General features: G+C 41.8%; 1 protein-coding gene across 1 annotated transcript in view; it reads right to left on the bottom strand.

The window, feature by feature from the left end:
* CMTM4 (CKLF-like MARVEL transmembrane domain containing 4) overlaps positions 1-12,397 on the bottom strand; it is a 50,393-nt gene that overhangs the window by 4,692 nt on the left and 33,304 nt on the right. Inside the window, exon 2 of the mRNA XM_012660619.1 lies at positions 4,996-5,172. Coding sequence (XP_012516073.1) covers positions 4,996-5,172 — 177 coding nt within the window. The remainder of the gene's footprint in view (positions 1-4,995; positions 5,173-12,397) is intronic.

The following is a 12,397-nucleotide window of genomic DNA, read 5'->3' as shown; positions in this document are numbered from 1 at the left end:
TTTCTATTTTTAGTAGAGACGGGGTCTAGCTCTTGCTTAGGCTGGTTTCGAACTCCTGAGCTCAAACAATCTGCCCGCCTCGGCCTCCCAGAGTGCTAGGATTACAGGCGTGAGCCACCGCACCCGGCCAGGAAGAACTTTCTAAGCACTACATCAAATGTGGAGAACTTCAAATAAAATCTTGATAAATATTAAACTTTAAATAACCATTTGACAAAATGCTCAATATCCTTAATTTATAAATAGCTCTTCCATATTAATCATATTAATGTTACTTTTTGTAACAAAGTGAGGAAAGGATACAAATAAGCAATTTAAAAGAATTATAAGTGGCCAATAAGCAAGAAAAAAATGTTCAAATTTATTTGTAACCAAAGAAATGGAAATTAAATTGGCAATCAAATACTGCTATTCATCTGTGAGATGGCAAAGACTATATGCCCAGGGTAAGTGTGTGAGTGTTTGAGAGAGTGAGAAGACCAGCAAGTAGGGCTTAAATGACACAACTTTCTAGAAAACCATTTGCCAATAGGTATCAAAGGTTTTAAACAGGTTCATGTGATTTACCTATGAACCCCAAACTTGCAAATTCATCTTAACTATATTAGGGCAAAAAAGTCTAAGTATTAAGGATGTTCTTCCTGACATTATTTAAAATAGCAAAAAATTGGAAGCAAATAAAATGTTAAATAAGGAATTTGTTAAATAAAAGTGTATTTCCATAACGGAACATTATGCAGTGATTAAAAACAATGATGCAGTTGTATATTTAACATGGAAGATACTCTTGATAATTTAAACCAAAAAGAATGACTTTAAGGGCTCTGTTTTCCCCACCCACACATCACAACATACATGCATATATGAAAAATAGTCTAGAAGAATTTATACCCAAGTATCATAAATGCTTACCCATGGGTGGGCTGCATCACAGATTTTTAAACAGTTTTATTGAGCTATAACTCACATACTATAAAATATACCCAATTGAAACGTACAATTTAATCACAATGTAATTTTAGAACATTTTCAGCACTCCAAAAAAAACCCTCACACTCATTAGCAGTTATTCCCCACTCCTCCTCGAGCCCTTGACAACCACCAATCCGCTTTCTACCTCTATCGATTTGCCCATTCTGGACATTGCATATAAACAGAACTACAGAATATGTGGCATTTCATGCCTGGCTTCTGTCATTTAGTGTAATGGTTCTAAGGTTCATTCATGTTGCAGCATGTATCAATACTTCATTCCTTATTACTGAATAATATTCCATTACACAGATACACCACCATTTTATTTATCCTTTAATCAGTGATGAACATTTCTGTTGTTTCTACTTTTTGGTTATGAATGTAGCTAATTTGCAAGCTTTTGTGTGGACGTGTTTTCATTTCTCTTTGGTCATTACAATTTTTTTTTAATTGCCTATATCTTCTAGTTTTTCTGCAACAAATACAATTTAAAAGGCTTAGCCGGGCACAGGAGCTCATGCCCATAATCCTAGTACTCTGGGACGCTGAGGTGGGAGGATCGCTTGAGGTCAGGAGTTCAAGACTCCGTTTCCATAAAAAATAGAAAAATTAGCCCGGTGTGATGGCATATGCCTGTAGTCCCAACTACTTGGGAGGCTGAGGTAGGAGGATTGCTTGAGCCCAGGAGTTTGAGTTTGCAGTGAGCTTTGATGACACCACTGCACTCTAGCCCAGGCAACAAAGCTAGACCCTATATCAAAAAATGAAAATAAAAACAAAACCACAAAGGCTTAAAATGGGATATTGCAAAAGTTAGCATCAAGCACTTGAGTTCCTGGGCCAAGAAACAAAATCAAGCGTAGGTGAGCTCCTAGTACACAGAGAAAAACAAGAATCACAGAACAGGCCGGGCGCGGTGGCTCACGCCTGTAATCCTAGCTCTCTGGGAGGCCGAGGCGGGTGGATTGTTTGAGCTCAGGAGTTCAAAACCAGCCTGAGCAAGAGCGAGACCCCGTCTCTACTAAAAATAGAAAGAAATTAATTGGACAACTAAAAATATATAGAGAAATTAGCCGGGCATGGTGGCGCATGCCTGTAGTCCCAGCTACTTGGGAGGCTGAGGCAGAAGGATCGCTTGAGCCCGGGAGTTTGAGGTTGCTGTGAGCTAGGCTGACGCCACGGCACTCACTCTAGCCCGGGCAAAAGAGTGAGACTCTGTCTCAAAAAAAAAAAAAGAATCACAGAACAAGTTTCATAATTCACCTAAAAAGTACCCCCAAAATCCAACATTAACAAGAATCTTTCAAATTACATCAAATTATGCTTGTAGAATATTTTGCGCTGTCCTTATTAACCATTTCTCATCCATATTTATGCCAACCTGGGTGCTTGGAATGACCCATTTTTCTAAATCTATACCCATCACACCCGATTTCACTCATCTGGCTGGCTCTGGTGGGGACAAAAATCCTCCCACCACCATGTTAGAGAAACAACACAGCCAGGGCCAGCTCTTCCGTAGCCAGTCGGTGAGCTACGAGCAGCCCAAACTCACTTTGTCTCCCCTTTCAGAGAACAGATGACATTAGCTGCCGCCAGTAGGTACCATCTCCTCAAGATCATGGAATGCACATACCTATATGTTATGTTGCACACAACCTTCATCTGCTCCAAAAGGCTGGAAATTCTGGAAAGGATCCCGAAGGACAGGAAGGCGTTCTCAGGTGATCACATCACCACCCAGCTATGGGCCCCAGCCAACACCACCCAGAAGAAAAGGGTATCAACTTTCCAATGAAAAAGATGCACTTCAATCCAACCAATAACGTGGTAGTCCACAAGTGGAAAGTCTTTCACGATTAAATTAGAAAAATCAGAATTTAAGGAAGCTCACTAAAGTAGGTATTTCTGGGGATAAACGCCAGTATGAATTAGTGAGAAATGTGAAGCATGAAATCTTTTAACAGATTAATGGCTATCAAATAAATTGACAAAACAGAATTAAGGGAATAAAGTCAAACCTGGTGAAAGTCTACAGAATCGTATGGTTAATAGATAAAAGCAGCCTGCCAGAACAACCTCTTACTCAAGGTGAGATTAATATTGTTATACTGTGAGTTTAGCATGGGCAACACTGTGAGACCCCACCTCAAAAAACAAAAACAAGAACAAAAACTGGCAGCAGTGCCCACTAGTTTGAGGGCTTACTAGATGCCTTTATACCCATTATCTCATTTTATACTTAAAACAACCCTGCAAAAAAAAATTACTATCTCCACTTTACCAATGGTGAGAGATTTACCAACATAGGGCTCTAAGTGACGTGGCCAGGGTCATGTACAGCCCTTAAGAGCCATTTTGGACTTGAACCTAGCCAGGTCTGTCTAACTCAAAGCCTATGGTCTTAACCTTCCCAGTATCTGCTACTTTGTCAAACAGGTCCTCCTGCAGGGTTTCAGTCACTCCTCAGCCCACCCCCTCCTGCAAGTTTGTTATTGAGAGGGTCTTAGAAACACTGGATATTGTTTGGGTGACCAAAAAAAAAAGAAAAATTAAAAAGAGAAAAAAAAAAAGGAAACACTGCACAACTGAGATACCAGTGAATGAGACGCTAACCTTGACCTTGCCCTACACCCATGGAACACACATTTTGGTTGGGAGAGGTCTATAAGGTTCTCTTAAGCTATCTGTCTACTATGCTGTCAATTTAGGACGTGACTCTGTATACATTTTCTTATGGACAGCACAAAGTTTATCTTACAAATAGTTGGGACACTAAAATCTGTCACAAAAACTTAAACAAAATGCTTCCAGTTATCTTGAGGTTTTAGAGCTTAAATTTAAAATATCATCCATCTCAAAAAAAATAAAAAATAAAAAAAATAAAATATCATCCAATTTTTCTCAGCTTTCGATGCTAAGACAAAACCAGCTAAGTTTTCAACTGACATCAACTTTTCCAGATCAGCAACTCTCCTTTTAATTTTTCTCCTTTAGGAGTCTGTGCCCGTTAGTACAACACATGGGACATTCTGTCAGGAGAACCTTCCCCTCTTCATGCCCCAGGGCACACCATAGAGCGGCCCTGCCAGGCAAGGTGACAGCTCAGGCCTCTTCCCACAGGGCCATACTTTCTCATGGCACCCACACACACCCAGATGGAGCCACGCGTGGCTTCTGCTTGGCTCCTCGTAGCGCTCTCCCTTCCCTCTCCCTCTCAGCAGCTGTGATGCCTGCAGGGTTCTCCATCCACAGCAAAGAAGGGCAAAGCCTCAGACTGTGCTTGTGCGTCTCCCTCGCTGATTCCCTCTGAGCTCTTGCACACGCTTATTTGCAAAGAAATATCAAGAAAACCAAACAATATTAAAATTCCTTTCTCATTCAGCACAGTAAGGACAAGTAACACAGTCCAGGGAAGGGGGTCTGGGACTGACCAGCCCTGACTTTCCCATGCCAAATGACAAAGGTATCCAAACAAGGCTAAGAACCCAAACCACAGGGAGAAAAGGACACATTTCCAGTCACGACTTTCTGACCAAACCACCAAACCCTCCAGGTCCTCCCGGTTGCTTTGAATTTAATAATATTCCTAGGCTTGGCCAGTTATTGGCATTTTCATTCATATTTTCAATTCTTTCAGAATCAATATTTCTGTAAAATGGCTTTTGTGTCCAGTCTGAAAAGTATGTAAATGCCTTCATTGTATTTTCTTTCCAACATTCTGCAAATATCAACATGACCAGTCTTCTCAGATCATCACTAAATTGAAATGACATCTTTAAAAGAGCCAGAATAATCTTGTTATGATGATGTTATGATCTACCATTAGTTAAGATTTAATTTACTTTGTAGTTTTATTCTACCCGGTACAGAAATTTTAAATCTCACAGTCGAATTATCACAGAATACGTAAGGATAAAAATGAACTAGAACCAAACATGCCACAGAGAGATTCCGGCTTTTCATTGGAGCCAACCAGCACACGATACTTTCATAGTTGGAGAGGTGACTTGTACTCACGGTCAGGTTCCAGTTGATCTGGGGGATCCTCATGTGAAGGTTGAGACTGAACATAACCAGCAAGACTCCAGTCACCACAAGCGCACTGCAGCTGACAAACTCAAAAAAGTAGAGGCCTTCGCACGGGGAGCACTCCATGATGGTCTCTATGCAGATGAACGCAATCAGGGCCAGAACCTAGGAAGAGAATTGGAAACATACATGTATGTGCATGTTTAGTACACATCTGCAGACATGTGTGCCCGCCCTGCCTAAATAAAACTGAAAAACAACAATACGCGGCAACAGAGTTTTCCTCTGGGGACCCCCGTGTAACTGTCAGAAATTCAACCTGCTTCAATTCTTACAGAAAGAAGAGGCGTGACCCTCATGGTGTCCACTTGATGGCATCTGCACTACCCTGGTGGTTCATGCTGAGGTCACGCAGGTTAACTGGGACCCCTGATGGTTTTAAAGAATGATTGGTATGATCTCCTCTTCCCCCAATTAGGGTCCCTAAAAACAAGAGACCCATTTAATTAATTCATATGCTATTTAAAAGTAAATCATTGGACTTGATCACAAGAGAGACTGGCAGCTTTAAAAAAAAAAGACATTTAAAAATCTACCAATAATAGAATCAATTTCTTTCTGAAGAGCCAAAGTAACATTCTAGCAATATGCCCCAAGAGTTCAGAGATCATAAAGTCAAACAAATCTCAATGGAAATTGCCAAGCGAACTTTTAGAGGGACATTGCAGGAGAGGGCAGCGGCCCAAAGGCTGAGCAAATGGCTCTGTGATCAAAGAAAGGTCAGGTGGTCTTGAGCACCTAAAACCAGATCAGTCTTGGGCTCCTGGCTGTCGCTGCGTTCACCCAGCGTCCCAGAGCCGGCCACGTGTGAAGTCTGTGCTGCAGCTTCCAGGCTGCCCCTTCTTCCCAGTCAAGGAAGCACAAGCAGTCACCTCTGTGGGTCCTCTCGAACCACAGACATCGGCATCCCCAGAGAGCTTGTCAGAAATGCAGAATCTGCTGCCTCTCCTTGACCCATAGCATCAGAATCTGCTTTCCGACAGGGTCCCCAGATGATTAACGTGCAAGAAGCATCCACAGCACAGGCTGTTCTGGGGCCCTTCTCTGCCTACTGAAGTCCTGTTCATGCCGTTCAGTGCTCCCCTCAAGGCTGCCACCCCCTGTCCATGCCTTGTTTCTCCCTGCCAGACATTATTTTATGCCACCCTCTCCCAGGAAAGCTTGCTCATCTGCGATTGCATTTCTCTGCCTCCTGAGCTTTTTGGGGGCAGGGCCAGTCCATCCCTCTCTACTCCCAAGGCATCAAGCACAGTAGCTTGCACTTAGCCAGCAAATGGGGGCTCAACGAGCCACTAAAAGACCCACACCTACAATGCCTGACATGCTTGCCAGCATCTTCAGATGAAATGAAACGTGGTTCTGTTTTTTTCCCCCGTCAATACTTTTATATGGTACATCTTTCCAAACAATATGTGGTCCTTTCATACTCTAAGCATGTTAAAGATATGAGTTTTGTTGGTCAAAGGATATAAAAACTTCAGTTAGATAGGAAGAACAAGGTCAAGAGATCTATTGTACAACATAGTGACTTATTAATAACAATGTATTGTATTTTGAAAATAGCTCAGAGTGTAGATTTTGTGTTCTCATCACCAAAAAAGGTACGTATGTGAGGTAATGCATATGTTAATTAGCGCTCATTGAGCCATTCCGCGTTGCATATGTATTTCAAAAGATCATGTTGTACACAGTAAATATATACATGTTTTATTTGTCAATAAAACAAAATATATGGGTCTTTAAACACACACTTTGTGCTTCTCCTAATGGCTCTCCTTATAATTCCCTACAGAACCACAGACTTTAATCCTGCATCTGAATTTCATGCCCAACTTGCAATCAATTCACAAAAGAAACAGTTCTCATAGGGGAAACTCCTAAACTTTCCCTTTTTTTTTTTTCCCACCCCTGTAATCGGATCTAGTAATCTTGGGCAAGAAATAACACACTGTACTGATGAGTTACAAATGTTTCTGGTATGCTAACTTCAACCATATTTGTGTGGGAAGGTAACACCTACGTTCTTAAATATTAAAATAAAAATGGCTTCAAGAATATGCAAATCTACTAGGTCATTTGATATAGCAGTGAACAAAACAGGGAAAAATGTCTGCTCTCTAGTTCACAGTCTAATGAAAGAGAAGTTTTTGAAAATTAAATAAAAAATAGAGTAAGTCAGACAGTGATAAGAACAAAGGAGAAAAACTAAAGCAGAGAAGGAGAACAAGGCGTAACCAGGGCAAGGGTGTTTGAAAGTCTAGACAGAGTGGCTCTGGAAGGCCGCCCTGAGAAGGTGCTATTTGAGAAGGAGTTGCCGGAAGCAGGGGACGGCAGTCCGGAGGAAGAGCGTTTGATGCAGAGAGGTGAAGGCCCTGGGACGGGGCACTGGGGAGACTCTCAGGAGGGGAGGCCAGCCCTGTGGAGTCCATAGGTGCAGCGAGGTCAGTGGCTCTCCCTCTGAATGCCGTGGACGTGCTAGACAGTGGCATGATCTCATCTGGCTCTTACAAGGGCCACCAGCTACTGTGTGGAGAACAGAGAGAAGAATGAAAAGGCCCTTGTAACATCCTGGTGAGAGATGGTGGTGGCTGCACATCCTGGTGAGAGATGGATCAGGGTGGGGGCTGCACAGATGGTGGGACATGCTGAATTCTAGGTGTATTTTGAAGGCAGAGCCCACAGGCTTTGCAGACAGATGACTGGATGGGAGAGGAGGAGCAGAGGCGAACGGGACACTACAGTTTTGGCCTGAGCAACTGGAAGAATAGCACTGCCATCCCTGAGATGGGGAGGCCCACAGGGAGACAGGGTTGGGGTGGGGGTGTCAGGAGCTCAGTTTTGGACATGCTGAAGCTGAAATGCCTATTCAGCTTCAACTAGAGTGGTTACTGGATATACGGGTCATGAGTTCAGCGGAAAGGTCTGGAATTGAATTGTAAGTGGGTGTGAGTATAGACAGAAAAAAGGAAGACTAAGTGCAAAGCCTCGGGCACTCCAACATGTCAGTGATAGAAAGAGCCAGGCGACCTGGATTTAAATTTCAGCGTGTCAGTTACTGAGTGCGGCAGCCAGTCTCCAAGATGGTTCCCAACATCCATGCCTTCCCAGGATTCTCATCCTGTGACACACAAAGAGCCACTGTGGTTTCTGCCTTGCATGCTCATACTCCCAGTATGTTTTCTCTCTCTCTCTCTCATCACTCACTCTGGGGAAAACCAGTGCCATAGCCATATCGGGACAACACACAAGCAGCCCTATGGAGAGATCCAAGTACCAAAAAACTAATGCCTCCTGCCAATGGCCATGGGAATGAGCCATCTTGGACGTGGGTCCTCCAGCCCCAGGCAAGATGACAGAGCCCCAGCTGGCAGCTTGACTGCGATCTGAGAAAACCTGACCAAAACCACTCCAAAATTCCTGGCCCACAGAAATTAAAAGATAACAACAGTTTGTTGTCTTAAGTCACTAAGTTTTAGGGTAGTTAGTTACACAGCATTAATTAATACATTAGGGGAAGAAAAACCTCTTATTGTTGAAAACATTAATATTGTAATTAACATAGATTATCTATTACTCACTGATTACAGGTACCTACAAATCAAGCACTATACAGGCACTTCTCATTCTTTGCCATTTAGTCCCCCAACACCAGCTCATTTTACAGACAAGGGAAATAAAGGTCCTATGACGTACACAGACAGCAAGAAGCAATGCTAGGATTTGGTCGCCAAGATTGGATCCTCGGTCTTTCAAGTTCTTACCCCCTCACTATATTATTTCCCAATCAGTCCCTCATTTAGAAAATAAAACTTAATACTTGCCTTCTTTGCATACCCAAATAATAATCATGTGCAAAATCAAAACAAAAATGTATGTAAAAGGGCTCTAGAAATGGTAAAACACTACATACAAAATAAGGAAATAACATGTTATAATCTATGCATATGTAGTTTTTAAACTATAAAATCATGTATTAATATATTTTGTTTTCTAGCCTGCTTTTTCTACTAAAAAGTATATCTGCAGGCATTTCCACATAAATACAAATATACATGTTAGTTTTAACTATTATTTATATAGAGATAAATACATAAATACACACATACACACATTTATACATTACCATAATTTAATAAATCCCCTATTGATAGCTATTTAAGACGGTTTCTAATACTCTGCCATTATAAGCAGAACATTTTTTCCTGTCTGACATTTGGCATAGCAAAATGTCAAATTTTCCTCTAGCACAGTGAAATCTAATAATCACTGCTGAAGTAAATGCTACCTATTGACCAACAAGAAGAAAGTAAAGACTCAGACAAAGTTACCCTGGAAGCCAACAATTTCAAGGCAACCAAAGAGTCAAAACTAATTCAACTTACAACAACCTGGAAGTAGACAAATGTCACATGTAAAAATAGTACAGAGATGTCCAAGAAGATGTAAATAAGGAAAAGCTGTTGCATTTGCTAATCAGCAGATCGTGGGTGTCCTTGGAGAGAGCCCTTTCCATGTAGTACCTACCAAATGACCTGGAGTAAATATTTACATAGTTGATAAGGAAATTAATATTAAAAGGCTGTCAGATTTCCACAACTAGGGACTTTGCAAAACCATGGCTAATCATGACTGGCACTACCGAAAAGCAGGAAGGGAGGAGCACAAGGCAGAGGACTGGCTGATTAAATTATTATAATACACCCCGCCGCCTTCCTCCATCGCAGCTCCTCGTGCCAGGTGATGATGAAATAGCAATGGGCATTTTTGAGTTTCAACAAATTGGAAGCTGAGTGAGGGACACATTAAATTTGGGTCTGGGCCAGGCGCGGTGGCTCACGCCTGTAATCCTAGCTCTCTGGGAGGCCGAGGCGGGCGGATTGTTTGAGCTCAGGAGTTCGAAACCAGCCTGAGCAAGAGCGAGACCCCGTCTCTACTAAAATTAGAAAGAAATTAATTGGACAACTAAAAATACATAGAAAAAATTAGCCAGGCATGGTGGCGCATGTCCGTAGTCCTAGCTACTCGGGAGGCTGAGGCAGGAGGATCGCTTGAGCCCAGGAGTTTGAGGTTGCTGTGAGCTAGGCTGACGCCATGGCACTCTAGCCCGGGCAACACAGTGAGACTCTGTCTCAAAAAAAAAAAAAAAAAGAAAAAAATTTGGGTCTGGCCATTACTTCCCAAGTGTGGTTAAGTTACTATAGCCTCCTGTGTAGGAACGGCTTCCAGATATGCTCTAACACCCATTGCACGGACTGACCTGACACCACAGGGACAGGCTCCAAAATTCGAGAGATAAATGTGTCCTATGACGTCCAGCTAGAAGTATGTGGGTAGTGGAGGAAAAACAGGTTTGCAACATATGGGGCCAGGAGCTTGTCTGTGGGAAATTCTTCAGATCATCAAATGCATAAAATTGTAAGTGGAGAATTCTACTGCCATCAGCACCTCAATGGAAGTTCAGCCTCATCAGGAATACACTCAACAATGTACTGTACGCAACTATAAATGTACTACCCATTTTCTCCCTTTTTTGGTGGGAATCACATAAAACAATTTATCAGAATTCCAGGGTTTGCAGACACAAACCTGTAGCAGTACTACAAACAGCAAGTGCACGAAGGAGGTTGCAGTTTTGTGTATCCCGATGTATCAGATCGCATATTGGTGCATCTGACAAATTTTGAACTGACAAAGTTTGACAGTCCCAAATAAAATGGCACACAAAATTGCTTCCAACTCACTGCAACAGCCTGCAGAAACAAGTGTTCCAGCGATACTCCTACACATATTCATCAATAAATCAATGTATGTCGTGTGAAAGCACACTGACTGTACGATGATGTTGCTCAACACAATGTAGCGGCGCTCTATTAATAAAATCTGAATTGTTCTTTTGTACAGCTGAATTTCAGGTTGATTTTGTAGACTTTTTCAGAACTACTGGTCATACTGAAGTCTGAATACAATGGGAAGGATCTATCATACTGGAGGCCAAAACAAAAACAGAAGGAAAATATTTCAAAATTTTTAATTTAGTGTGTCTCTTATTCTAAATAAATATTCACCATTGTACCTGGTTTTACATTTTTAATTGTATATCTTTTTCCTTAAGGTGGGAGCCTCCAAAACTGTACGAATCTCAAGGCCCTCAAAACCCACAGCTGGGTTTGGGCAATGAAATGTGAGTGGGTGAGGTATCTGTGACCTCTGGCAGCAGCTTTTAGGGACTACAAACAATTCTACCATGCTCCATCCCTGCCATGGCAGCTTGCACCATTCCAGACTCAGGTGGGGTTGACGGGGTGGGGTAATGAATGGCCAATAAACACAGGAACAGGAACAGACGCTCAACTTCACTTCCAACAAAAGAACGCAAATTGAGATATCGTTTTCATCTACCAGATTGATAAAAATGATATCCCATACTAGCAAGAGAATGGGCAAAAAGTCCATTTCCCACACTTAGCATGAGGGTAGAGACTGGCACAGTATGTAGAGTGATCGATCTTTCAGTCCTTGTCAAAACTGTAAACATGCAGACATTTTGCCCCAGAAATTCTACAGATGTGCCCCATAAGAATAACTGCATAAATCATGCTCACTGCTGCACTGTGTGTCATATTAAAAAGGGTCCACGCTGGGCACAGTGGCACACATCTGCAGTCCCAGCTACTCAGGAGGCTGAAGCAGGAGGATCACTTGAGCCCAGGAGTTCAAAACTAGCCTGGGCAACATAGCTAGACCCTGTCTCAGAACAAAACAAAAAGTGTCCAGCAGGTGAGCTGTGGTTAAACAAATTCCAGTGCATGTATACACAGTAAGGAACGTGAGGCAGAGAAATGGGTGGGATTACATGTACTGGCAGGAAAAGACATCTGGGAGATACTTAGAGAAAGAATAGAAAGCAGAATGTTAGGCATAAAGTGACCCCATTTTTGGTGAAGCACAAAAAATGTAACCATATTTGTGTTTACAAATACACTCGCATGTATTGAAGGATTTCAACAGTAAAAAAAATCAATCCTCTGTGGATTAAGATTGGGTGGGGAGCAGGGGAATCAGGGAGACTTTCCCCTTTAGGCATAAAGTGACCCCATTTTTGGTGAAGCACAAAAAATGTAACCATATTTGTGTTTACAAATACACTTGCATGTATTGAAGGATTTCAACAGTAAAAAAAATCAATCCTCTGTGGATTAAGATTGGGTGGGGAGCAGGGGAATCAGGGAGACTTTCCCCTTTTTTATTTTAAACACTCATAATGTTTGAGTATATAAAAAATATGTTTATTTATATATGTATATATTTACAATATATTCATATGATATAT

Source organism: Propithecus coquereli, unplaced genomic scaffold (assembly GCF_000956105.1).
Source record: "Propithecus coquereli isolate 6110/MARCELLA unplaced genomic scaffold, Pcoq_1.0 Scaffold67, whole genome shotgun sequence".
Lineage (NCBI taxonomy): Eukaryota > Metazoa > Chordata > Mammalia > Primates > Indriidae > Propithecus > Propithecus coquereli.
This window is presented reverse-complemented; position numbering and strand designations above follow the sequence as displayed.